At 41.3% G+C, this 27,894-nt stretch overlaps 1 protein-coding gene across 4 annotated transcripts; it reads left to right on the forward strand.

Moving 5' to 3' along the window:
- The first annotated feature begins 137 nt into the window (after window positions 1-137).
- Window positions 138-27,860, forward strand: gpm6bb (glycoprotein M6Bb). 4 transcript variants are annotated; one of them, XR_003834278.1, is made up of 8 exons: window positions 14,379-14,548; window positions 21,314-21,500; window positions 22,161-22,317; window positions 22,441-22,597; window positions 23,121-23,194; window positions 23,309-23,374; window positions 25,659-25,877; window positions 26,674-27,860. XR_003834278.1 is itself a non-coding variant. In XM_029459013.1 (7 exons), the coding sequence occupies exons 1-7, from the start codon at window positions 286-288 to the stop codon at window positions 25,806-25,808; spliced, it is 795 nt and encodes a 264-aa protein (XP_029314873.1). In that variant the 5' UTR covers window positions 138-285; the 3' UTR covers window positions 25,809-27,860. The 4 variants fall into 4 exon arrangements, 3 of the variants coding, with proteins under 3 accessions (XP_029314873.1, XP_029314870.1, XP_029314874.1); XM_029459013.1 differs by lacking the exon at window positions 14,379-14,548 and adding an exon at window positions 138-289 and having other exon boundaries at window positions 25,659-27,860; XM_029459010.1 differs by having other exon boundaries at window positions 25,659-27,860.
- Window positions 27,861-27,894: the final 34 nt, after the last annotated feature.

A 27,894-nucleotide genomic window follows, 5' to 3' on the forward strand; every position in this document is an offset into this window, starting at 1 on the left:
GGCTTTGTGCATAGGACTGCAGGAATGCGTCAAGATAAAAAAAGTGGCTCATGATGAGTTGAGTGGCCACTGAAAGTCGCTGATGAGATGAGGGGTGGGGGCCGTCCTCCCACCAGTAATCCCCTCCGTGGTGACGTCACACAGGCTGTCTCCAAAGGGACGCAGCGTTGAGTGTTTGAGCAGCCAGGCGGCCAGTGTGTGCATCCCAGGACGCAACATCAGTGTAGCTGGGGCTCAACTTTCAGCTGATCGCTTCACTTCGGACGCTTTGGGAAACTTACAACAATGGGTAAGTTTCTACCAACAAAATGCTCCAGTATAGCTCAAATCCGGATATAAATGTAGCCCCCTTTTGTCGTGATGACAACATGCTTCATACTTTGTTATCGTTGCTCCAACTTTTGGGGCGCGCCGATTGTTGCAACGTAAACTTAACTTCCAGTAGTGCTGCAAAAGTAACCTGTTTACCTGACCCGGTTTCATGAGAATCGGCATTAGAGCAGCCTGCTGAAGCAACTTGAGGAAAGCGATTAGAGAGATTAAGTCTGTCAGGAGGATTTCTGCAGTCAACTCTGCGAGTCTGCGGAGGTGTTAAATCCAGATCAACGTGCTGCCTCCACTGTCTCCACTGTCTCCTGCTTTCAATAGGGCCTAAGTGCTGAACTATTGGAATGAGCCATTTGATCAAAACTTATCTTGTCTTTATTGGCTTTCAGTGATTGATCATGTTGTGTTTGATAATTATTGACATTGAAACCCAAAGTGCACAAGAAAGCTGGTTAAGAATGACTAAAAGTTACTGGAAAAAAAGCAACATATTGTTTTAGTCAGATGCTCCATTGCTGAAGTCTGCAAAGTGTTATGCCAAAACTTGTAATTGCTATCTGAGGGGCTGAGCTGAGACCGTCCCATCTTAAAAATCAGTCCCAAGTGTTGGCCATCTGTGCTCACAGCCTGGGGTGTGTATCGAAGAGTGAGGCACTCATGCCATGGACGTTTAATAACTTCTTGCTGACTTTGAAACAGTGATAACTATAACTATGGACCAGATGGGGTAGTTGACTTACAATAGAATAGTAGATATCTTCCAGTAAAAATTCCACAGAATGGATCCAATAATTTAAATTCTATCATTTTGAGATTTTCGTGTTGGTTTTTCGGGGAGCATTTATTGCCTTGTTTTGTTTGCCACAGCACAGCTGAAGCCAGGGAAGAACACTGTGTGCGAATGTGTATCAATGCTCATTAATTCATTCTGAAGCTCTCACAGAGGCGTCTTTGTGCTTCTAATTTGGAGCTGCTCCTTTGTGCGACTTCAGTGGCTCTTAATGTAGAGAGAGAGAAGTTCACAGAATTGCAAGTTTCAGAGTGGATACCCTGTGAACTAATTCCCCACAGACCCTCTTTCACTGTCTCACAGAGGATATTACTCTGCATGGCAATTGGCCTTTGTGCATTGTCCACTTGCTAAAGCTCCCAATATTCTTTTTTCAAAGATCCTCCACGGCCCTTACAGGAGATGTCGTCTAGCCTGTAGTTGTGGGCATGAGGAGATTAATTGGGAGACTTGCTATTTGCTGTAAATGTTGCCTTTTGTTTTGTCAGAGATATCATACTGCATCATTCTGTTTTTTTGCTGTTTCATGTGAAATAGCTTTGAAAACAGAAAATGGATTAACTGTGTGCATGAAACCGTTCAGCCCAAAATAAACAGGATGTCTGGAAGGCGATCGTGTGCAGAGCTGTGAAGTGAAGATGTCTTTCAGTAGTTGTATAACTCATGTCTGATCTGATTCTACAGTGACCTTCACCTCACAGAGGGGACGCATGTTTTTTTTTTCAGAGAGTTTCTCCTCCGTCCCCGCGGTGAACGATTTAACAGTGCATTGGCCTGTGCGAGGGATGTGGGAGGATACGTTGGCTTCATTCCGCTGTGCTCGATTCAGAGGGAGACAGCAAGTCGTTTTCCACAAATGTCTTGTTAGGTTCTTGGTGTTTGTCCTGTGACGACTACTTACCAAACAGTGTTCGGTTGCCAAGAGTTTCTCGATAACTAAACACACCAAAGTAAAAATGTGGTTTCAGTTCTACATGGATATTTTATCATTAAGCCAAACATCTGAACAGAAAGTGTTGTTGCCTAAAGATAAAAATGTCTTGCATGTGATGATCATACTCACTTAACCCAAGAAGAGCATGACATGACTCTTGAAAGCTTAATAGTTTTTCCTTGCTGCAGATTGAAGCCCCACATAAGCACATTCTATTGTTCTCTTTGGAAAATAGTTTAGAAGCTAATTCAGTGTGAAAGATTCACCATCTTTTTAGATACAATTTGATTATGTGCTTAACATTTAAAGCTGTCTCATGACCAGAGTTTCAACTAATCAAATACAGCAAGTTATGGACATGACTATAAACACTGTCTGTTCTTCCTAAAGCCAGATTCTGATGGCAAAAAAAAATAAAAGAAGCAAGGAAGGATTGTTTTTCCTTATGGAAACTTATGAATCCTTGAGTCGAGTGTTTTGTAGTCAGCGTGGTGGTCTTGTGGAAAAGGTCATCAAGGCTGGATGCAAACCAGATCCAAATGTTACATCATTGTTTTTGAGTATTTCAAGAAAGGCAGAGTAAATTCCAACTGACAGTTTTGAACGTGTCTTTAATTAAACATCTCGCTGTATTTCAATGGCTCAGCTGTTACTGACACATGGTTTGCTGGTGTACAAGGGGGGGCCTAAACCTGATGTCAAATGTTAGAAGTGTCTTGGTTATAGAAAAGACTTCTTCTTCTTCAATTCTGTTCTTCAGTGATCCACAAACACAGGAGTGTCCTTCATAATGATTTTTACATGCGCGTGTCTGTGAAGTGTCTCTGAGGTGGCGACTGTCTCGTGCTCGGCTGTATCCTTCTTCCATCTGAACTGGGGTGTCTGGAAAGTGTCTGATTATTTAGCTCAAACATCAGCACCGATCACTGTCACCGACACATGTGCTGTGACCCTGCATCCTGAGTCCGAGGAGAGGAAAGACCCATGACTGCTAACGCTGTCCAAGCGGAGATGTTTTTGCGCTCTCAGAATCAACAACTTGTCAACTGATGGCTGAGCAATAACAGAGAGTCAGATAATTTCTCCCTGCTTTTAGTTGACTCATGGATATATGGTCCTCAGAGGCATATATAGGTCACGCACAAGCTTCTGTTTCCAAGAGATGCAGAGAGAGAAAAAAAACACAGGGCTGCATGAATGAGTCACTGCTGAGAGGGTTAAAGAGAAACATTAAACTTTGCTGTTTGAATCAAAGCGTTTTCTTGTTAACGCCAAAAAGATGCCATCAATGAACCCCCCCTTCCAAGTATGCGCTAATCTTTTTACGACTGATGGCAGCATCAATAATTTCTCCTTCGGTTTGCAATCATATTAATTAATTACACTGAATATCCCCCATAATGAGGTAGTTGCTGTCATAGTTAGATGATTTCTGGGCTTCTTTCCATTTGGCATAGGATATGGCCGAGCGTCTTTGGTAATTATACAGCAGATGAGGCCCGTACAGTACTTTTTGCAACTATGCAGCTCAAAAAAGAGACCCCTTTAGTTCAATCAAGACTTCATCCATCTCCTGCTTCCCTTCCAGATCCATTTAGCTTCCTCTGAAATCCTCTTTCTCTCTTTCTCTCTTTCTCTCTTCTCTCTTTCTCTCTTTCTCTCTTTCTCTCTTTCTCTCTCTCATCTTCACCTTCACCTTCACTGCCTTTTCTATATATAGTTTTTTTTCTCTCCAGCCCTGCAGGTCTGCCAGAGCAGTCATGATAATTTGTTGAGCTTAATAACTCTTTTGACAACAAAGAGGGTCATTGAGTATTGTGACATGAAATGATAGGAATAGAAGTTCCTGAGTGGGCCCTGCCTGTCACTTTTACTAAAAGCCTATTCACAGTTGAACAGAATGGGTGGGTGACTCTGTGTGTGAGTGTTTGTGTGTGTGTGTGTGTGTGTGTGTGTGTGCAAGTTCGTCCTTGTTAGAGCGATGTCAGACTGCCACATGGTAGAAAGAGGATGTCATTTAAATATCTGAAAATAGTCCCTATATGCAAAAGACCACAGGCTTTCAGATATGCACAGGCAGCTGAACCCTGGCGTTGTATAAAATATGCCAAAGATACAATCTGGCCTTTTTATTTTTATGACTTCAGAAAAACACCCACGATTATCAAGGTTAAAGTGCCAAATACATGCATAATAAGGTCTATTTTTTTCCTTTTTCTTCACTTTTACAACATGTTGGCATCAGTGCATGTACATTGAGTGCAGAGGTGATATTTGCTCGGGGGAGCTGCAATCTATCAGTGTTTTGTTCACAGTCAGATGATTGTTCCAGAAGGTCTGTGGGAAATAATGGGTTGGGGAAAGCAAAGTGCCCCTGCAGCTGATGAACATTCACTCACTCATTCAACAGGCATTCAGCCCCACTGCAGGATTGTTTTTGCCATCTACAGTTGAACCACATTATAGCACCAACAACACTGCATATGCCTTGCTTCAGATGAGCAGTGGGACATTGATTAAATAGTCAATAATGTTTTCACAGAATGACCTATTTTCTCTTGCCAGTCTTTTGTGAATCACAGTTTGATTGCTCTACACAAAATGATGCCCGTGGCAGAGAGGGCTATGCTAGCTAATACATCTACTCTCTGTGATGGACAGGATCTGGGCCAGAGGATTAGAGCCATTGGGGCAGGTTAGGGTTCTCACTCTTCTTCATTCTTCTGTCATGTACAAACAAATGCAACACAATGAGAACTTTTTTAGGAAAGACTGTCCAAGAGTGTGATCCCATTTGAGTCATTATTGCATCTCGCCAGCTTATCGTCCCGCCTTCAAGTGTAGACATTGTAAAGAGCTATAAACACTTTTCAGATGTTGTCAGACGACACATCCTGAGCAATCCGGATGTGTCTAAAAATAATAGTGAGGTTCACATTGAAAGCCAAGTTGTGCTTGCTGCAGCTTCACCGAGGCTTGCTCCGCGTGTTTGAATTCAAAATCTTTTGTTTTATTAACAGGCATGTATTAAACCTGCTGGAGTTGTCAAGGACATTGACATATTTGTCCACACTGTTTAATCAGACACGACGAGGACTGAGGAGGTGCGTCAGCTCTTTCAACACAACATATTAAGTCTTCCCATTTTGGGAGAACGTGCGTAAGTGCAAGTATTGTTTCTAAGTTTCCAAAACGTCTATGTAGACAATTAGTTAGGATTTCGATGTGACCACAGTTCAGATGCGAAAGCAGTTAGGTGAAATGAGGAAACAATAATAGGGCTTCCAGTTTATTTCCCTGTAAGATCATCTATGAGGAGTGAGAGCAGAATGCATTAGTCTGCTTTTCAACTGTGGGAGCCTGTAGGATTGAGCTGTTGGCTGTGTGCCCACTGAGTGTATTCAACCCTCCACAGATAGGTCTTTGTCCTCAGCGCTTTTACGCAGCTGCTAAACAACCGTAAGACAAAAGCATCTGGGGTACCCCAGCACACCAATGAGAAATATTCAACATATGAAGAGACAGCCTGAGAGCATTTGGATGTAGCCAAGTGCTACGCTTGGGATGAATTAAGCAGGAATTAAGTGAATAACCCCTGATGACTTTTCTGAAATGCACATGACTCCTCTTTGCTCTTGCCGTCATGATGTGGTGCTGCATGTGACACAGTAAAACCAGAGTGAGAAGCCACTGGACTCTCTCTATCACTCTCGCTCTCACTCTCTCTCTTGCTATCGCTCGCTCTCTCGCCAGGAATCGTTTTCCTGCCCAAGAAAAAGTTTTCCAAGTGAGAGTTTTTATTGTCTGTTTATTATCCTCCAGAGAAAGGCTTGATAGGCAGGAGGAGGCACTTCTGCCAAGCAGATGAAAATCTGCAATAGCTGAGCATTTATAAAGCGACAGCTGCAGGAAGCCCAATGGCTGAGGGAGTGTTTGGGGAGGCTGTTTGCTTCTCAGACACTGTTTGGGTGTTTGAGAAGATGGATTTCAATTTGACTGAATTGTTAAACACGTCAATTGCAAAAAATTATACTTTTACAGTTTGCACACTTCAAGTTTTCTTTTTTGTGTCACTTACTGTAAGTCCACTTTAGAGGAAAGGGTAAACATACCAGCTAACAGCAGCTTCAGGGGAGAGGAAATCCCAGATGTTTCTGTCTGAAAAACAGCTTGACCCCGTAAACCACACGCAGACCAGCGGAGAGATCAGTTTGCAGTATGAATGTTACAGCTACCACTGAGAGATCTCAAGTCGTCTTAGCTTCTGACCTCTACTCTATGGGAAAACAATACTGTAACAATTGAGTCCACCGCTGAAAATGAGAAAGTAATGTTGTGAAGTAACCGATCATCTGGAATGTTCAGAGCAAGCTGGTGTGTTTGAAACATGACTCTCTTTTATCAGACCAGAGCTTGCATCGTGTATTTCTATCTACAGAGATATCCACATAATCTCAATGATGGCATGTGCACAGAACACATTCGAGTGACTGCATTGCATCAGATGGTCCCAGAAATGGGTCCTACTTTAAAATGTCTGGTATTATGGACAAAAGGTCATTACAGTCTGTGATGTTGGAAAGCTGCCTATCAGTGCTTAAAGCAATAAAGTAATGGATTGACCTACTCTCACAGAGGACAGCCAGGGAGAGTACATACCAACCGCTAGAGAGATTAGCTTCCATCTTTCTCTTGTGATGAGCTGTATTTGCCACTTATTAAAGTGTCAGGTTCAGGTTACGGCCGACTCCCTGTCCTTCCAGGATCCAGCCGCAGGACACAGGGCTTTAAGACACGAGAGGAGAGCCCTGGGGAACAATGGCATTAAAGTGATCTCCGTGTCATCTGCTCTGTTGTCATAGCACTGATGATGAATCCTGACACGGTGGGGTCCCGCTGGCTGGTCTGTCTCACCGGCTGGGGCTAAAAGGAGGAGGTTTCTACTCCTTCTAATAAGGGATGGGGGAACCGAGACGAGGAGGGTTTGAAAAGGGTAAAGTCTTGGGTCAGGGGTGAGAGGTTGGCAGCATGAGACGGAGGACAAAAGGACTGGCGGGAGCGACGCAGGGAAAGAAATCCCAGGAGCTGGGATAGACACGGAGGAGGGTGGGGGCTGTTCATGGGAAGCAACCCAAAGATTAGCTGGAGAGTCTTGTCCGATGTCCCCATGTCTCTGAGCTTCATTATGTCTATATTGTGTGTGTGTGTGTGTGTTTGGTGTGTGCGTGCGTGCGTGCGTGCGTGTGTGTGTTCACATACTTCTGCCCTGTGCAACAAGTAGGAAAATGAAAGACTGTCTCCAGCCCTGTGTTATTTGGCATCCCAGTAACTGAAGTGTGAGAACAGTAGATCTGTGGAGATCCTCATCATAAATACATTTGATGTGCTTCAACATGTGTAATGCGAGAAAAAAAATGATCTCAATGACGTTATGTGCACATCTGTAATACAAGATAATACATTTAAACAAATGCTGTGCTAAATATGAAAATGCTTACGGTGATAGGTATTGCATTTAAAGGATTACCACCATTGAGGGAAATCCCTGTGGGATTAATCTGTACTCAGTGCAGTTTAATAGACCGTCATACATTTCAAATGGCTTTGGGAGGTGCTCGGTGTCAAAATGACTGCAGGCTGGTTGCAGTTTGCAGTTAATGTGTGCAGAGAAAATGGATATAAAGAGAGTTGAGTGGATTAAATCCGATTAGAAAGACATTTACTGTTCAGGGGGCCATGGTGAAATGTACATGAAGGAGCTCTAAAATGACTTTAATTAATATATTTATATTAACAATGGATAGCATGACTTCTTGTCTGTGTGAAGTGTCTATATGACACACCCACAGAACATTATCAACTTACTTTACAGTTGCGCTTTATAGCATCTCTCAGTTTATTGTTTTGGTTTTTATTCGTTTGCAGCTATTTTCAGCGAAACACTGAACGCTAACTGTCCAGCACCAAATGACAAGACGGACTTGTGACCAAAGTAGAACGTTTAGCACCTGAACAGCCAGATATTTCCCTCACAAGTTTGTGGAGACCAATATCTGCCAAATACAGACTTTTGGGTTAGCATTACTGGTAGCATTTGACAAAAGGATACACCAGGTTAATAGGCGCTCAGTCTCACGATAAAATATACAAACAATCTCTCCTGAGGCTCGTTGTTCTGGGTAAACTACTAAATGGTCTGTGTGTTGGGAAATAAAAGTGTGTTTTTTAAACCCACTAATCTTTCTTACAGACACTGCAACTATTCAGGGGTAGCTGTATTTTCATTACCATTCACTTCTTGGCAAAGTATTATCACAATATAGATCGCAAGGACAAGAGGTTATTATGTAGCATTATTCTAACTGGATAATGGAGAGGTGTTTGCTTGCAGTACCTCTTGGCTGGCTCATTGGCTCCATCATGTAAGCGTGGCAGACCACAAAGACGGCAAAGCTCTTTCCAGACCAGAGGCATTATTAAAATATTTAGTGCACTCTGAAAGAAAAACAGACTATTATGCTATTTGCTTTTCTCTAAAATGGCAAATGTTCAAGGAGATGGTGGAGTACAACTACTGTAAACGGCTCCTCTCTCTCTCTTTCATTCTTTTCCAGATTTATGTTTCTATTTCCTGGCATTGATTCGCTCTTTTGACTCCAGACCGAAATTATGAAATTCTTAGTCTTTAGGTTTTGACATTGCATTGGTTTTCCTGTCCGGCCAAGCCTCAGTGGCAGTTTCCAAAGTACTGTAAGCTAGGAAGCCTGGATAATACGAAGCATCTGTGTCTCTTGCTCTCACTGAAACACACTTCCAAAACCTCAGTGGCTGTGGTGGTGCCACAGAGTCAGGGCTGTGAGGTCATTTTTTAGAAGACGAACATGGCTGCCAGGCATCCCTGAGTGAGCGTTTCCATTTCCAGACCTAACGCGATAGAGTATCACAAACATGCAATTAGAGAGGTGATGACTCAGCCTCTGATACCCTGGGGATTGTTTGGTCAAACACTTGTAATTACACTGGGGAGAAACAATTATATCTGGAAATTGTAGAGTGGAAGAAATGGCAAGACATAAAGTATGGCTCTATACACGGAATCGGAGTTTCGGGCTTCCGGTGGGATCGGCTGGGGTGGCAAGCCTAGAAAAGTGAGCACCAACTCTACAAGGGCCGCCATATTGGATTTCTTCTCTACGTGTTTACATTGTATTTAGCTTATTCTTCAAGCGTGTTGTAAACAAACCTACTACTCTACAATGAGTTCTGAACTCCTTTCTTATGATGAGGTTCAGATGTGGAAAGTCGAAGCTTTGAAAGTATTTTGCCGCAAGCGGAATTTAAAGGTTTCAGGAACAAAACTGGAGCTTATTGCCAGGGTGTTTGCTGCATCAGAGACGGGCATTGAGGAGCAACCGACAGCTAACGAAAGAATTTCAATCACAGAAAAAGAAAAGACTAAGCTTTTGGTTATGCCGAGTGGCATTTCAGGCCCCTGATCCCTTGACATTACAGGATGGCTGGGTCAATGAAAACAACAAAACTGCAAAATGTACTCATTCAATGAAAGTTTCCCATACGCCACATTCGGCATGGATCTGCACAGTCAAGAAAACTGGCGATATCATAAGTGCTTATTGCAGTTGTGTTGCAGGGTAAGCTATTATAAATATATACCTAACTTGTGTTTGTTAATTACTATAAAACTCAATATATAGAAAGTACATTTGTCACACATACCCCAGGTCGAGTTCAGGATCAGGGAATTCATTTGTTGGTTTTCCTTGCATGAAATGCTCACTGCAAATCCGCGAAGATTTCTTGGGCTCCCAAGACTTCCCATTGTAATCCCTGTCTCTTTACAGCTTTGGTCCATGCTAGCCTTCTATCATTGTGCTTTAATGCTGTTGGAAATGGAAATAGTTCGAATGGGGGCTTGCAGTCGCAATTTTTCATCAAACGAGTGCAATCGTGAAGCTCACAATGAGATTCTGCCCATTTATTTAGCTTTTCCCCACTGTTTGAACATCCTTTCACCACACAATTTCGGTTTCCAAATCCCATAACTAGAAGAGCGATGATTACACACTAAAAACTAGCCAAATACAATGTAAACACGCGGAGAAGAAATCCAATATGGCGGCCCTTGTAGAGTTGGTGCTCACTTTTCTAGGCTTGCCACACCAGCATGCATTGCGATTCCACCGGAAGCCCGAAACTCCGAATCCATGTATTAGAAATGGTTGAAATGAAATAGCAGAGTTGGTCTGCTCTCCTGCTGAAAGAAGTTCTTCATGCTGATTGGTTCAGCACGCATTTCTTAGCATGAAGAATACATTCCCATGTTTCCAAGTGTTGGGGAATATCATTTAAATGTGGGAGAAGTTGTATAAAGTCTGTGGCAAGTCTTGGATTTGACGGAGAAGAAACATAATGCTTGTACGTGCGCAGATTGTTGTACTTTTTGTTTTAAACTGTCCAATAAAAGAGAAAGATCAAATGCACTCATCAAGTATAAAGGTTGAAAGGCCTTTATTTAAATATGATACCATAAAATATTTAAATACTTTTTAACTTTTACTCAAACACTGAGTGTATTGAAGTTTCCTCTGTTTTAATTTCTTCCTGTCTTCTATATGCACACAATGATGCTGGAGAAAAAGGGATTTTTCTTAGTTTACAGCTTTTTAAAAGAGCCAAAAGAAAGCAGAAGTATCATTACACTTTGGTTTTCCCCTCTCACAGTCAACATATTTTGCTATAATGAACGAGGACAGTTTGCATATTCATTTTTTCCATTACAGAGAGAGGATTTCTTTTCTTAGGAAATAGGGATACAACTTAACGGCTCATGTCCGTTGGATTTACACGGAAGTATTAGCTGTTCTTATAGAGTGAGTTTGAGGCATGCATTTTGATGTATACGCAGAATTATTCAGCAAAAGTCATACAGAATTTGCAATGCCTTTTGTTATTCTGTAGACTCGTAGAGAAAAATGGGGTCAGCAAAACAAGTGAATGGATCTGTATAATGGGTTTGTAGTGCAATGCTTTTGTAAACCAATCAATGACTTAGATTCAGCACGTCAAACATGAAGGCAGACACACAGAGCGGATTGACTCATGAAGATGGACTGCATTTAAATCTAGAACAGCAATTCCACCACAGTACACAGGAATGATGTTCACTTCCTGGAACAAATCGCCAAATGCTGAATGTTCCACTATCGTTGTCATCTGTGAGACAGGGAATGGTACAGCTCTTCTCATGAGAGCAGGGGTATTTTGACGTTTGCTCACTTGTTTTGGCTTCTTTCTGCTTTTCAACATACTTTAGCCGGTCATACCACATATGGTTGGATCTGTCCTGCTTCAGTGTTTGTAAATGATTCTTGGTCCAGGACACAGGCCTGCATCCCTGAGAACTCCTTCCCCCGGTGTGAGCCGAGCAGGGTGCAGGTCTTCACGGGTGACTGAACACTGAGGAGCATTGAGGGCCCCCAGTCTCACAGCGTGAAAGGTTGACCCACAATGAAGCCTCCTCCATTTGAATGAGCCTTATCATCATTCAGATTGTGTCCTCGAGTAGGGGAGTGACGCTGTCTCGACACTGGAGCTGAGCACGCAGCTCTCAGGCTTCTCCTCCTACGTTCACATGATTATTCTCACAGACACTCAGCCCGTCACAGTACTTTTTGGTAAAGATCCAATCAGTCTTTTGATCTTTATGTGTCTAACAATACCTTTTTGTTGCTTCATTCCTTTGGTACCACTTTACGTAAGAGTTTGTCAATAAATCACATGACTACATGAAATGTGAAAGGGTTAGTTCACAGGGAGGAATTATCAACCAACTTTGCCAAATGTAGCTTTTTTTTAAATTTGTTTTTTAATCTTACTGTTTTGATTTAAGGCCAGTACATTTACTGTGTTGTTTAGTTCCTCTACTCAAAATCAGCACTGTATTTGGCAGCAGGCAGCAGTTTCCAGCAAAAGTAAATACACTTTACGCTACCTGCCCAGAAAGTTGAACTTCTAACTCCTAAAGAACAGGATATTTTCCTATAGATACAATAGATTCCAGTAGTATATCTTGTAGCACGAGATATGTATACTTAAAAGTGTACATTGGCTCCATAGAATTAGGTTAATTGTGCTTGCATTCACTGATCGGCATTAGTTAGTTACTTCCATGCTTCACAACCACAACCACACAGTTGTACTGTGCATCGTGGTCCTTATAACTTGACACCTCTCACAAATACTCTGCTGATATTTTCCACCACATCTCTAGCCACCACCTCGAGGGGGATTTGTTCTTCCTATAAGAAGTTTTATTGCTTCTCTAATTCTTTGACAGCTCCTTCAAAGAGCAGAGCATTTTACACCAAAGCTAACTGTGCAACCTTTTTGCTATAAAAGTCTTCCCTTGACGTAAGTGTCTCTGACTGAAACAGGAGTTAAGGCTAAGGTGGAGGATATGAATACCTTTTTATAATCACTGTTTTAATTGACTTCATAATTTGCCTTTTAAAGGAAGAGAATGAGCATTGTGACAACACTATATATGTACGCTGAATTTGTATTTCAGAGTTTTGTTAACACTAGTTTGACCACATGTGGGTTTTCACACTTGTCAGTGCATGACTTTTCTTATCTTAAAGAGTACTTTGTCAACTTTGTCAAACTGACTAATCTATGACGCCGTCTTATGCACTTAGACGCAACATATTTATGACTTTTTTCCTAGTTTAATCTCAAAGCCCAAAAAGCCCTATTTAAATTGCAAGGTACATTTGTCAATATTTCCAATCAAAAGCATATGTTCGTTTATACTAGAATCAAATGTGCTAAAGTTAGTCTGAAAACACTTTTAGACCAGGCCTTATCACATGTTTTCAATTAACATTTGCATGTGTGCAATAAACGCAAATATTTTGTTGTGCACACAGATCACTGGCTTGTTGTATTCTCTAACTTGGAACTGCACTCTGTGTGGCTGAGTGTGAAACGTTTAGTCTTATGTATCAAGTACTTTTCTTTTAAAGCTTCCACTGAGCTCCTCTGTAAACTTTAAAGGGAAAATCACACGCAAAGCTACCTCGAAATCAGCTGTATTCCCACATATAAAGGATTCAAACCACCATCACTTCCACAAATGTGCTGGAGTCTCCCTTCCCCACATCACAAGGATGTCGATTCTCCTGCCGTTCACTTCCCTGACCCCTGAGGCTCCCCTCCCCTGCTGATCCCCCTCCTCTCTGAGGTCTGGTATCCGTGAGAAGACCCCATACTAGCTCCGCTCCAGCAGGGCTCTCCCCCCACCGCTGAAAGGCCTTTCTCTCATTAGCATGCCCCTGGGGCTCCTCGGCCTTCTGTTGCCAAACAAACACAGCCAAGATCTTCCTCTCTGTCTCCCTCGCTGTCTGTTTCTCCGGTCATCTCTCGCTTATTTTTTAACAAGTTGTTTCTCATCGTATCATCCTCTTAGCATTCTTTCATACCTCATTTTATTAGCTTAAATTCTGCACGTTTCTGCCCATATGGTTTTCTGGATCTTCCATTTTCACGTGCTGTTTCCTCTGTTGTATGTAGCAGCCCAGAGGACCCCGTGTCCTTGTTTAGGAAATGTAGATTTGTCTCTCTTTCCTGTGTCCTTTTTTTTATGTGAGTTAGAGGCCACCAGATGGAGGGAAGACAGCGGTCAGAGGTTGCTAATGTATGCTGCAGGAGCAGAGGGCATATGGTGCCAATCAGAAGATGAAGGGCTAACCTCCCCCAACCACATGCACGCACACTCCCCCTTTCTTGGGGGAACTGTGGACGGATGTGAAATGGAGAGAGATTGTGTGCCTATATACTTTCTGCCCCAGCCTGTACAGCAGAGTAGAGTTTTCACCAACTCTGTAAAGTAAGGGTCCCCACCCACCCTCTCGTATATATCATATTTAGAACGAGCCTGTTCTCATTGGATTACTAATGGTTCTACTTCAGTTTCTGAGACAGACACGCCTGAGAAGAGGGAGAGTGTTCAAGGTGTGAATGAGGATTTGTGTGTCATTAGGGGGAAAAATTAATTTGACTTAAACTGAATCCCAAAACAGCCAGAACAAACCGAATTGATGCACATTTGGCCTGTAAAACTAAATATTAAGTTACACATGACTGGGGCACGCACTAAGCTCAACCAAATCTCTTCTGACAAGTCCTCTGCATCTTGGAAAGGAACTGGGATGTACAGTGGAGCAGTGCCTTCGTGAGGCAGACGCAAACAGCGAACGTGGAGGAGAGCGTGAGAGAGAGAGAGAGAGAGAGAGAGAGAGAGAGAGCAGAAACGTGCGGGAAGGAGAGGGAGCGAAAGAGGGAGCGACAGAGGAGAGAGTAAAGGGGGAGAAAGGAAGAGAGAATTTGTTGAAAGGAAGCATTTTTGTTGGATGGGAGAAAAACAACCATGGAAACTCTATCAGAAGAAAACCAAGACCAGAGGCAGGACAAAAGAGGTACCGATGAGCACTCACAAAGACCCGGTTCAGTTCTTTTCACTGCTCTGTTTACTGGGGCTTTAACCTACTCCAACCTGCTTGGTTTCACGCTACACAATAGTTGGGTAGATTCTGGTCAGCAGAGGCTTCTAAATGTCAGCGCAGCATCTTTGTTTTAGTGTTTGTACGCACATAATCGTTGATATTCCAGTTGTGCATCAATGCTTCTGCTAAAATTGTTGTCTCTGTCATGCTTCTAGTGTGGCTTTTTTCTGCAGTATTTAGCTTTTGCTTGTGTTATGATCTAATTAGATAAAGTAAGTAGGGTTTTTTCAGCAGACCTCTCTCCTGCAGCAGGAGGGATGCCGTGTGGCCGCTGGTCATCATCATCGCTAGTGTCACTTTTAAGGACAATGAGCCTGTTGCAGAATCAACAGCAGATCAATCAAACCTGCTCGGTGCGCTTAAGATGTTCTTTCAGGGGGGGTGGGGGGCGGCTGATGATTAATGAGGTGGATGAGGGGCTGGCAAGGACAAAGATAAATGAACCAGTCTCACAAATAGACAGCCTTCAGGAGTGTGTACACTGAGGAGAGAGAGAAGGTCATTAACTTGTTCACCCCTTCTTGTAGGTATCAGCAGGAATCGTTTAATTTTTTTTATTGGACAGGTAAAATATTGTACATTCAGACGAGGATTGTTCCCAAGAAAGGCTGGGTGCGTAATAATGTAACCTTCTGCCAAAGAAGTCTGTAACTTTGAAACCCTGATGATATTTATTAATGTTTAAATTGTTAAGAGAAGACTTTTGTTCCACAATTAGCAAATCATTGCACATTTGACAAAGTCAGTAAGAGTCACTTGTCTTTAGAGCTGTAACTAATCATTTTTAAAGCAAATTGAGAAAAATGCACAGCTTACCGGAGTCCAAGTTATTTTTTACTACTCAATTTACAGTGATTTCAAACTGAGAAAAGACATTGTGATTACAAGTTTGGGGCTCCAAGCTATTTAAAATGGGCTGTTCCTGAAAGCTTAGCCTGGGTCTGGAGCCTGTGGGTCTGTAAAGCCCGTTGAGATGCTGTGTGATATATTGGCCTGTAAAAAGAGTTGATATGACTTAACTTTCCCATAATTTACTTCCACAAAGCTCATGTTCACAATTTTACTCCACTGTCCCCAAACACACAATTAATAAGCCATTACTGCCATCATTGCCTTTTTATTGTCATGGAGTACATCCACAGCTCCTTTCACACACAGCCATGGGTGAGCTGCATCTACAGCTATTAGCTGACAGAGTATAAGTTTCCCTTGTTAGATAAGTAAACAATGAGACCACTTTTTGACAATTTGGCATACTCAGATCTCCCCCCGTCCCTCGAGAATGGCCATTATGGCATTTTTAAGTCTCCTCTCAGTGTGGAAAAAGAGACTGTTTCTCATAAATGGTGTTTTGGCTGCTCTCCCCAGTGAAGCAACAAACAACAACACATAACATTAGCTGTAAACAGACACATCTGTTAGCAATATACCTCAATGGTAGATTGAAACTGGATGGTGTTTTTGTCGGAGCTGGAAGGCGATTTGGTGTTCAGGGCTCAGTGATGAGATCTTCATCCCAAATTGTGTCGAAGCGTGCTTCTTTGTGTGAACGGGATTTATTTGTATTTTATAAACACACTTTTACTATGTACATGATTATGTAGTGCTTCTATGTGTTTGCCCTGCATATTTCGTTGTTTGCGAAGGTGTGGGTGTGTCCGTGTTAAACAATGCTTTCAAAATGTCTGCTGCTTACTCGCTCGCATCCAGTTGGTATTTCTCTGCGTAAACCGGGGCAACATTGAGATATTTTCCAGTTTCCACTGAGGTTCCCAGCTGTTGGAAGATTTCAGCTTTGTGACGCTGACAGGTTGTTTTCACCATAATGTCTTTTTGTTGAAGGATTGACGGAGGTGATGAAGCAGAGCTGCAGCTGCAGCTGCTGGGGTTACTGTGAGGAGAATGAGCTCAAGCAAACTGTGGTGATGCATGCATGGATTAACCTGTGTGCAGACAAACACTTGTTATTGTTGCCCCATCAAGTACAGTGCACACAGTACACAGTAGATGACGGCTTCTTTATATTTTGCAGACAAACCAACCAACAACTGGTACTTGTATAAGTAGTCTTCATATTAGGGCTGCTACTAGTATTGTATTCATGATCATTTTATCAATCTTTTTTTGATTCATTGATTGATTCATTGTTTGGAGTGCAAGGAGACATCGCCAAATGTTTTCTTTCACCAGCAGTCCAAAACCCAAGATATTCAGTTTACTATCAGGAGACTAAGAGAACCAGATAATATACACATTTAAGAAGCTGGAACCTGTGATATTATTATTTTTTATACCATATTTGCTTGAAAAATACTTTTTGTCGGTCAACTAAGCAGTCGATGCAGCTCTAACTCCTGAAATACTATGTGGTGAAGCATGTGGTGATCACAGCTTTACACAGACATAAGATGCACCCATGTTTTCTTGGTCACTTTGTCTGTCTGCGGGTCGGTCTTAATGAGCCATCTCATTCACACATTGGATGATTTGAGCTGCTTTGACAAACAGGATCCTCCTGGAGTGTGAAGTGGCTGCTGTGGCCCATTGTGGCTGAGCTATGTGCAGTGCTGGACGGGCACACAGGATGGAGCTCAGCGGTGGGCTTTTCCTGGGCCTCGAGCCTGTGGGCCGGAAGAGCGGGGCCGTGGTTCACTGCCATTCTGAAAGGCCCATGAGAGTCCAGTGTGATGGACAGTCTAGGGCTGTACACACTGGCTCTTTGTATCGGGGCTTCTTGGACTCTCTCTTTCTCTATTTGTTTCTGTCTCTCTCACACAATGTAACACATACACGCACACACACACTTTTTCTCTTACAATAGTCTTTTTTCCCCTCTCTCCTCGTGATCTTGATCCCGGCCTGGCATTGTCATTACAAACAGTTGCTAACTTGTCCTCCTCTCATTCATTCACTGTAGCGATGACTCGGAGAGTTTAGAGTCTTGAAGTGGTCGGAGGTCTAACCAGGAGTATTAGTCAGGGACTGGGAACATGTGAAAGTCATCAGAGGGAAAAGGCCCAATGTGATTTTCATTTATGCGTGTACGCACCTCAGAACAAGCCAGCAGGGTCCATTTTGTACAAGCTTGTTGATGCGAGAGTCACCAGCTCCTACTGTTATCCCCTGTGGAGGTGGGTGATTTGAGCTAAAGTCTGACCCGCAATATCCTGTACACTATGAAATCCCACCCAGTACACTAAAGAGAAAACAGTCTGTACTTTGCTGTGTGGTAGGTTTTATAACTCTCAAATGCACATTGCAACACCCTCTATGCAATTTTGTGTTTCCCAACATCAGTCTATTTGATTGTAGAGTCCATCATCGTCTTTGGACTAGACGTACAACGTCTACTATACAACGTAAAGGAGCTTTGTTTAACTTAGAAACAGAGGTGAGCTAAACTAGATTTTGTTACTTTTAGACGAAGCCAGACAAGCTGTTTCCATTTGCTTTCAGTCTTAAGCTAACCGGCTAGCTGTAGCCCTATATTTAACGGACAAATAAGAGAGCGGTATCGATCGTCTCGTCTAACTCTTAACAAGAAAGCAGATCTGTCCAAAAAAGTCATAATATTCCTTTAACCCAACAGTGAAGGAAGAAAAACTCAGCTGGAGTCGAGAACTGATTCTAAAACACAAGGCCTTCTATAAAGAAGGCAGATTTAATGATAAGGATGCACGTAATATCTCACAGACCCTGTGATTACTTTGAAACCCCACCTCTACTTCAACTGAATGAGACTGATTTTACTTTGGTGCAGACCACCGTCCCCATGGTACTGCTGAAAAGTCGTGTTGGGCTCTGATGTAAATTCTGTCTCCCTTGATGTCTAAAACCAAAGACTAAAGCTTTCACAGAGGCCCTTTGTGAACATAGTGGTTTTCCTGAGGCTGCTAATAGTTGAACCTCGTCAGTGGGGCTGTCCTCGTGCCAGTGTTTTTCCAGAGCTATACTAACCTGCCAACATGTTCAGTCCAGCTGTGAAAATACCACCTTGGATTTATTGTGTTATTAAGGATAACAACCAGTAAGTGACACAAGGTTTCTCCATTGAGAGAAAGATGTCTAACCAAAGTTCTCAGTCTGGATGGATTGATGCTTGGAAAGCAAAGCACTCCTGTGGAATGGAAACAGACGACTTATCAATCAAACAAAACGTACATTTTCGTTCTCTAAGTGCTCCAAGTTAGACAAGCATGGCAGATTCACACACATCGACTTGACCTTCCCCATGGAAGGGTCAGTGTAACATTTTAAAGCATTTTATACATTCAGTGTAGACTGCCAGAAGACAGTTTTGTGTCTTATAGCTTTAGACATCCCCCTGTTTGTATTTCTTTCTCATTTTCAGATCAAGTAAAATGAAAGCAATTGAGGCCGACTGACTGTCATGATGATGTCGTGACATCCAGCTTCATGCTATCAACCTTTTAGACAGTTGATCTAATGGGAGTAGTGGCACATTTCAAGTCAGGGTTTGAAGACAAACAATCCATGACATGTCACAATTGATTGCAATCATATACATTTACAATAAACCAGTGTGACTGCTGTGACTACCCATGTCACTCTTTGCACATTTAATACGAGAGATTTGATAATGGAGGTACACTTTTCATTTTGAAACACTTCTCTTCAGGAGGGTGAACTGTCAGAGCGAGTGGATTTATAGCCAAGATACAGTCTGTTAGTGGATCAGAACTCCCTGACAGTGACATTCACTACAAGAGCAGTTCTTCATTTAAATGGACTGTATTTACTCTGCAGCTGGGCTCAATATCCTGTGGAGCTTTGCGATCGGACTCCCAGCAGCAAACCCACTCCCCCTCCCCCGACATGTTCATCAGAGAAATGTGGGCTGCGGTAGAAGTTAGCGACTCTGTTGTGGGCACACTCGTTGAGTTGTGGTTAACATGCTGCCATGGCAACTTCTATTCACACACCATGGCACCATTATTTTTTTTTATCTCCCCTTACTACACAAACAGTCAGGATGTAGCGTCGGATTGCGAAAGTATTGGCTCAGCAGCAGTATATCTGTTTAATTTCCTTTTTGTTGCAGCAAAGGGCGCAAACACAGATGAACTTTCGGGATTCTCGCCTTTAATAGAAGAGAGCAAGCTAAAAAAAAATCTGTTTTCGGTCTGTTTTTCTTGAAGAAATATTGTGTTGAGATAAGCTCTGCAGCCTCCCATTTCCTACAAAAAAGAGCAGAGATAAGAAAAAAAAGCATATTCAGTATATCACATGTTAGCCTCTACTCCACTTATCTACTTTGCCCCCTCGATGCTATATCATTTCTTCTACATTGTTCGTGCATTTTCTTGTTTCTATTGTACATGATACATTTAAATGATCTGTTCTCTAAAGGATGCTGCAGTTCTTTCAAAGCCAGAACAATATAAGCCACTTGGGAGCAGTGCAGATAGCTGATGGGGTGAACATTGTTATTTTTAGGCCTACATCCAGCAGATTTGGAGCAATATTAGTATTCATTCAGATGTTTGTTTGTGTGTACCTGACATATGTTAGTCTAGTATTCACTCCCTGTCTAGCTCTGTTTTGGTGCTCCATTTTGTCACCAGCTATTTGCCAAGTTTATCATTTGCTGCTGCTTGATGCTGGGTAGGTAGTGTACTGATGTTTTTTTTTGTTGTTGCTTAAAACGACTAACCTTTTGAAAATGTTGCCAAAACCAAAACAATGAGCTGAAAGAGGCTAACATTCTGCGTTGAGCTGAGGGATCTGTAGAGTTATTTCAGTTATTTGTTTCATTGTTAATGTACAACTATTGATTATAGCAGCTTTAAATACTTTAGTTGCAGTGTGACACAAGGCATATGTAAGAACTTTAAAGCATAAACAGCCATTGACCTGGATGTCCTATGACTCCACAACATCCTCTCTGATACATGTGGATCTCATTGTTTGCATGCATCCACAGACAGCACATTGTGGGGACTAGCTCCATTTCACAAGGCAAAAGAACACATTGGATGAGGCAAATCCATCTGGGTCACTTTATTCCCTCATTGTGAGTTGTCATTGATTTCCATTACAGCTTGGCTGACACTCATTGCTCTGACCTGCTGGATGGCCATTAGTGTCCTTTTAAGTGTAGTGATAAATTGTCAGATGAAACATTAAAGGCAGTGTAGACTTTAAAAACCTTGGCCTCATACAGCCAACTGGAATGTTTCCGCCCGTACTTCACATTGCAGAGGTTTTGAAAGGAAGCATGCTGCATCATCAGACAGAGACACATTTTTTAAAACCTATTTTGAAACAGACTTGTCTGCTCTTTCTGTGTTAGTTCCTTTGTTCTTTAGATATTTGAGTGTTTTTTTTAATGAGTCCTGATGAGAGATGAAATGCCATTGCGTGTTTATTAGTTTCAAAATGATTCATTTGGCCCTGGGATAGACTGGTGATCTGTCCAAGGTGTGCTGGGACCCAGTGAATGAATGGATGACTCATATGAATATTCATCTCATGCTTTCCCCCCTGAGGTCACTTCCTGTCCTGCTAGTAAAGCACACTCCCTTATATGGACTTGGGAGCAGATGTTGACATAGAATTGACTATATTGCCTTTTTTAAAGTAAAATGATTTAGTACAAAACAATGTTCCATGATATCAAATGACACTTGTCGCTGACCCAATTTCTTTTCTCTACAGGTTGCTTTGAGTGCTGCATCAAATGTTTAGGCGGGGTGCCGTATGCGTCGCTGGTGGCTACAATCCTCTGCTTCTCTGGCGTTGCCCTCTTTTGTGGATGTGGCCATGTGGCTCTCACTGGTACCGTGACCATCCTGGAAACACACTTCTCCAAGGTCAACACTGATCATGCCATACTGACTAATGTGTAAGTAACCTCATACTCTATGTGCTACATGGCTGCTTGTTGATAAGGAGAGGCCTAAACGTAAGAGAGATCTCACTTTTAATGAGGTTGACTTTATTTAGGCTATTTTTAGCTGACGCCGTCTCCCATGTTCACCTTATCCTTGAAAACAGTCCTAATATGGAAGTTTTTATTTTATTTTTACAGTGCATCCATTAGTCCAGACAATAAAAGAGACAAGACTTCACATATGTTTTATGTTGGCGTACATTTGGAGTGCACTGTTTAATTTAAGATGTCTACAGGGGCAGTCTGCCTCTTGATGGATGATTTCCAGAGACATGCATCACCTGTTATCTCCACATTTGGGCTTTGCGTCTCTCTTCACGTTTTAGGATCACCATCTTACTCACAGCCATCTGTTTAGGATTAATCAGCCCAGGTTACTAATGTTTTAATGATTGCCTGCAAAACATTATAGAAGATTGTAAGCAGCTATTTCCCACACCAGACAGAGGGACTTCATGCTATCACGTTACCTCACATTTTTAGTGAGTCTCTCCAGGTGTTTCGTGTGGAGTCGAAAAGGATGTTATTGTTGGATTTGCGCTTACTCTGTTTTTAACCTGTTGCAGCTTTACGGGCACAACTAAGCGTATGTGTGACATTGCTATTTAACAGAATACAGCTGATGCAGTATGTCATCTACGGCATTGCTTCGTTTTTCTTCCTGTATGGGATCATTCTGCTGGCTGAGGGCTTCTACACAACAAGTGCAGTCAAGGAACTGCACAGCGAGTTCAAGACTACCATCTGTGGACGCTGCATCAGTGGAATGGTATGTAAATACAACCTGATTTTTTTAAACACAGAGTGCTTAAAAAAAGCTTTCATGTCATGTGATTTAAATATATAATACATAGAAAAGTATGACAAAGTTGTGTCATCTCTGTGTCCTCAGTTTGTGTTCCTCACATACATTCTGGGTGTGGCCTGGCTCGGTGTGTTTGGCTTCTCTGCCGTGCCAGTCTTCCTCTTCTACAACATGTGGTCTACCTGTGCCGCCATGGACAACTTAACCAACATTGACTCCATCTGTGTGGATGTCCGTCAGTACGGTAAGAGAATGGCACTTTGTCCGAGAATATGTCTTGTTTGTTTAGTCTGTTTAAGAACCAATACTCTAATTTAGGGGATTACGGGACCATGTAAAAAAAAACCTTTTAGTCTCTATAGATCAGCCTGTAAGAACACTGGATCCTACACTTCCCAGAATGCAACTCGGCTGCATCTTTCATTAGACCTGCATCCTTCCCTAACTGATATGGCCTGGATTTCCCACACGCTCAGTTTTTTTTAATGCATGCTTTAAAATGAAAATAAGTCTTATTCTATTAGACTTGACAGAGCTCCTCTTGTAACAAAATACATTACTTGTTGTCTCAGGTTTAGGAGTACACCTCATGATGAGTTCACCGATCTTCATATCTAAAATCAGTGGAATTCCCATTTACTTTTCTTAGTTATCAGACATTTGGCAAGAAAAACCCCCAATAATATTGTGCTTTGCTTAATTCATAGTGATCACATGGTGCAATGAATTTGATTATATGTGAAAACCTTTGAATTTCATGACTACAGGAATTATCCCATGGAATGCCACACCAGGCAAAGCCTGTGGATCCACGCTAGGTGACATCTGCAGCACCAGTGAGGTAAGAGTTTGTTCTCTATCCCCACACATTCATACACACATCAGCAGAGGAGAGCAGAGGAGCTTGGCACCACGTTTTTAAACCGAAGAATAATCACTTTTGTTCTTTTTCCAGTTCTACCTGTCTTATCACCTGTACATCGTAGCGTGCGCCGGCGCAGGAGCCACTGTGATCGCTCTGGTAAGCTTCCCTCCGGTCTCTCCATCCTCTCCCTTTTAGTCCATCTTTGCACGGTTTGTATCGGCAGGTCATGTGTCCAGTGCTCCTCTTCTCATTCCCATATGGTTTATGTAATCACACCGAGGAAGATTACACTTAGGCTTTTCCTCAACTCCAATTCCATTTGCCGTTATCCATCTGCTTAGATGCACAGCCCTGTTTTTTATTTTAGGATGGATGGAAGAGAGTACAGTCTGGGCTTGCTGTTTGTACCGTAAAATACTGTTATTTCTAGAATTTGTAAAATTATACTTACATTTTTTCATTAACTTTTTACTGCTGGAAAATGATTGGTCACTTCACTAACTTTTCAGAGTACTAGTGACGAGGAGCTCACCAGCATGTTCTCTTACAACCTTTTCTGTTCTCTTCCACCAGCTGATCTACATGATGGCTACCACTTATAACTTTGCTGTTTTGAAGTTTAAGAGTCGAGAAGACTGCTGCACTAAGTTTTAAACTGTTTTAAGAGTACGGCACAGTATTTGAGGCTGTACTGAGTAGAGACAGTTGCAACTGACAACAAATGAACTAAAAAAAAAAACAACAACAACATGAGAATAGAAAAATCAACATCTCTCCATTAGTAATCACATGAAGTGTAAATAGCTGACTGTATGCTTCCTTTAGCATTTGGTATCCAGGGATATTGCTTGTCTGAGGACACCTGATGAAAGTTGTCTTTGGAGTGGGGGTGGTGTTTCATTGGCTGGTTTGTTCTGCTTTCCTTGGCACTCACTTATAGAAATTTGTCACCATCAGATTTTGTAGAAATGTGCACAGCTAGAAATCCACAACAGTGTTATTTATATTCGTAATGCGTGAAGCTGATTTTGAAAAAATTAAATAAACTTCCAGTATTTACCTTGCATAACAGGACGAGCATCAGTTGACTGCAGTCAGAACTGAAATGCGAATTTGTGCACAAACTCCTGAGGCACATAAATGTAAGATTGTTGAGCAGCACGCAATTTAAAAAAATTATCTAAGTTGCAAATGAAACCATCTAGCCCATACAGATGTACAGCATACACTTCTGAAATGAGTCCATGAGGACATCTGATGACAAATATAAAAGGTGCTCTCAGGCTTTATAGTTTTTGATTGCCATATTAGCAGTTTTGGTGAGGATAAATGATATAGTGTTACATCTGTAAAAGGACTAGCTACAGAGGCAAAGTGCCTTGTGTTGCCTTATATTTCTTTGGTTTCTTTCCTTAGCCTTCAAATGTTGGTACCGACCCATGAAACCATGAAGTGTTACACAGAAAATATTCAGTATTATTTCTTTTTTGTCACAAGTTAGATTCTAAACCGAACTAAAAACCTTTCATCAACTGTATTATGCTGATGAGTATTATGGTGACCAGTTGTGTTTATTGTAGATTTCAAAGTAACTGCACATACTGTACCTAGCGCAGCACACTATGACGGGTTAGGCCAGTACCAGGGGTTTACTTCTGCATGAGGCCCTAAGTCTCACTTTTTAGTTGTGTGTATTTTATAAATAAAAAAAGAAATTCTCCTATTTTAGAGTAGAGCAAAATTATTGTTTTTCTATGAGGGCTGATGATGGTATAGCCTCAGCGATGAAGTTGATATTTTGTTTCCTACATTTTCCTTTTTATTCTTTCTCAAAGTGCCGTTAAAGAGCCATTTGTTTTTATCTTAACACTGAGCCTGCATGCTTACATTTTTCAGATTCTTTGGTCTGTTTATAGTTACTTATATTCCATATATTTAATTTTCTCCTAAGTTTTTGAAGACTGTAGCTTTTACTTTCTATATAAAATAAACAATCTTTGTTTACAAAAGTATCCCCATCTGGTCTATTTCTTGTAAAACAAAACTAAAACAGTATAATACTGAACTGCATTATGGAAGAGGGTCAGATTCACAAAATCACATGCTTTGCACTAACATCAAGCTTTTACAGCTGCATAAAACTTGCATGCACAACCCGCGGCTCTTTCTCTTCTCTACTCATTCCCACGCCTTTTTTAAAAGTGTCATTTCTGTAGTATTGTTGATAGCAAGGTAGTAACATAACTCTAGTCTTGATTGTAACAGTAACATTACAATAAGTCTTTTTCAGTAATGTCTTTTGTCACCTTTGTTTAAGTCTTTTAAAAAACACTTTATGTTTGTGTATGTCTGTGATGTACATACTGTAGCTCTGACTCCTGTAGCTTGCTTTGCATCTTTGACATGCTCACCGGCCATCCACCTCACCCTTCTCTTCCAGATCCACTTCCTCATGATTCTCTCAGCAAACTGGGCCTACCTTAAGGATGCCAGTCAAATGCATGCCTACCAAGACATCAAAATGAAGGAAGAGCGGGAGCTGCAGGACATCACCTCACGCTCAAAGGAATGCCTCAATTCCTACACATAAGGATATGACACTCTCACAATCCACACGTACACACACACACACACACACACACACACACACACACACACAGTGGCCCACCACTGTGGCCCCTTTGGACCAAGACAACGCTCGGCTATAAAAACCTGCAAACTGCCGTGAAACTGTGCAGTACTAACCAGGCTCCTAACAAACTAATGCATCAGTGTTGCTTTCTGCACTAACTCACCAAGAAGTGTTTCGGAACTGCTACTTAAAATTTTCATTTATGCTGATTTTATTTTATTTTTATTGCAGTTTTGAATTCATGTAGATTTTTTTTAGCCCTTTTTTTTTATAGCCAGTTTTTTGCTGGCAAAGCTTGAGACATTGCACTATTATACAACGCATCACGATGACATGTTTGTTTTTCCAGTCTTGCTCTGTCTTTCTTTTGAGCTGTGGTGGCCAGTTTGCAACAAGGGAATGTGAAATTTTATTTTTTCATAAAAAAAAGAAAGAAAAGAAATGCAGATTATTGTATCCACAACATGAACGGCCTTACATTCAGAGTTGGTGTGTCGCTTCTAGATGGCATGTCGGAAGAACCATCACATTATAATGTACTGACACGAGACTGGCATGTCACACGCTGTTTTGCTTTGACTTCACAGCAAGGAAAGAGGTAAAAATATATTATGTGGACCCAGTTCTGTTGTAAAAGTTCAATAATAATCTCAGTGTTTAATAATTGGTTCTTGATTTTATTGTACAGCTACTTTAAAAGTCACTCAGAATATTCATGGCCTACATTAACCCTACCTCAGGTGTGCACTCGAGCCTATGAGACAATTTAACTGGAACAAACACTTCTCCCTTGTAAAACCATGGTTTGAAATCTTCTTATAAACACACACACACACACACACACACACACACAGAGCTCCTCTACATCACAGTATTTTAGGATTTACACTTTAAGGTTAATGCCATAAGAATACTTGCTTGCTAAATGTGAACTGCTGCCAATAATTAGACAGGAAATTCAATGTGTTCAATATATAAAAGGTTTGGTCCATGTGTATTCATTTATGCAAATGAGAAATGGTCTAGGCTTGCCGACACAGAGAGCTCTCTGATCCCTCATAAATGCTCATTGTCTATTGTAATATCTTATCATATATTGTAATATGATTGAAATTTACTTGATTTTGAAAAAAAAATCTTATAAGACAACTATGTCCCATGTGTATTGTTACTTACAGAAGTTACGGTTGTGAAAAATGTAAACTTGTTACAAGTCAGGATTTTTAGTGTTTTCTTATTTTTAAAGATAAAACCACTTAATTTTTGTTCTTAATTTTCTATTATGGCACCATTTTTTTTGATGTGCAATTGTCCTAATGCTGACATTACTCCTGTAATCTTTAGTTTTTCTATTAGTTGATCGACAGGGATAAGTTTCTTTGTTGCATGAAGACGACTGTTTCTGCAGTGACGCGTGATGTACAGTCATGTATACTGACATCAGTAGTAGGCAGTGTTTCATTTGTATTCTAAATGCATACAAATTAACCCATTTTATGTAGCCAATTAGTTTTTTTTAGGTTAATTTCCTTCTAGTCAAAAGTATACGAGTCTTATATTATTTTCTTGCCTGATAGTATACCTGTATTTTCTATGAATGTCAAGGGCTTCCTCGTGAATTACTGATGCTTAAATTTCAATTCAACTTTCAGATAACAATTAGTCGCAACAGCAGTCATTTCTAAAAATTGTACGGCAATCTAAATGGTAAATTTAGCCAAAGTATGACTGCCATTGTGTTTTACACAGTATCTGTGAGATATTGCAGTACAACACCTGCATAGCCACAGGTGTACAGGGGCAAAGGAGACACAAGTACACGACGCTAATCTCATCTTTGTATGCTGCGTTTCCTGTTGAACGAACCAAAAACTAGAGAATAAAGGCTATCAATCACCAGGAGGACAACAATCCAGCATCCTGTCTGACTGGAAACCCTTTTATGACATTACTCAACTGGCCTGTTGACTGTTTCTATGAAAATAAAAATAAAACAAACTTTACTCTGTTGTGGTGTGTCGTGAAGGTCTTGTGCTGTGGTGTA

The sequence above is a fragment of the Cottoperca gobio genome, chromosome 21, assembly GCF_900634415.1.
Source record: "Cottoperca gobio chromosome 21, fCotGob3.1, whole genome shotgun sequence".
Taxonomy (NCBI): Eukaryota; Metazoa; Chordata; class Actinopteri; order Perciformes; family Bovichtidae; genus Cottoperca; species Cottoperca gobio.

Excerpts from the sequence above, each read along its gene's own strand:
- gpm6bb (XM_029459010.1), top strand. The coding sequence starts at position 14,500 with ATGGAAACTCTATCAGAAGAAAACCAAGACCAGAGGCAGGACAAAAGA. Across the intron at positions 21,501-22,160 it reads CATGCCATACTGACTAATGT|AATACAGCTGATGCAGTATG; the intron begins GTAAGTAACCTC and ends GCTATTTAACAG. Across the intron at positions 23,195-23,308 it reads ACATCTGCAGCACCAGTGAG|TTCTACCTGTCTTATCACCT; the intron begins GTAAGAGTTTGT and ends TTCTTTTTCCAG.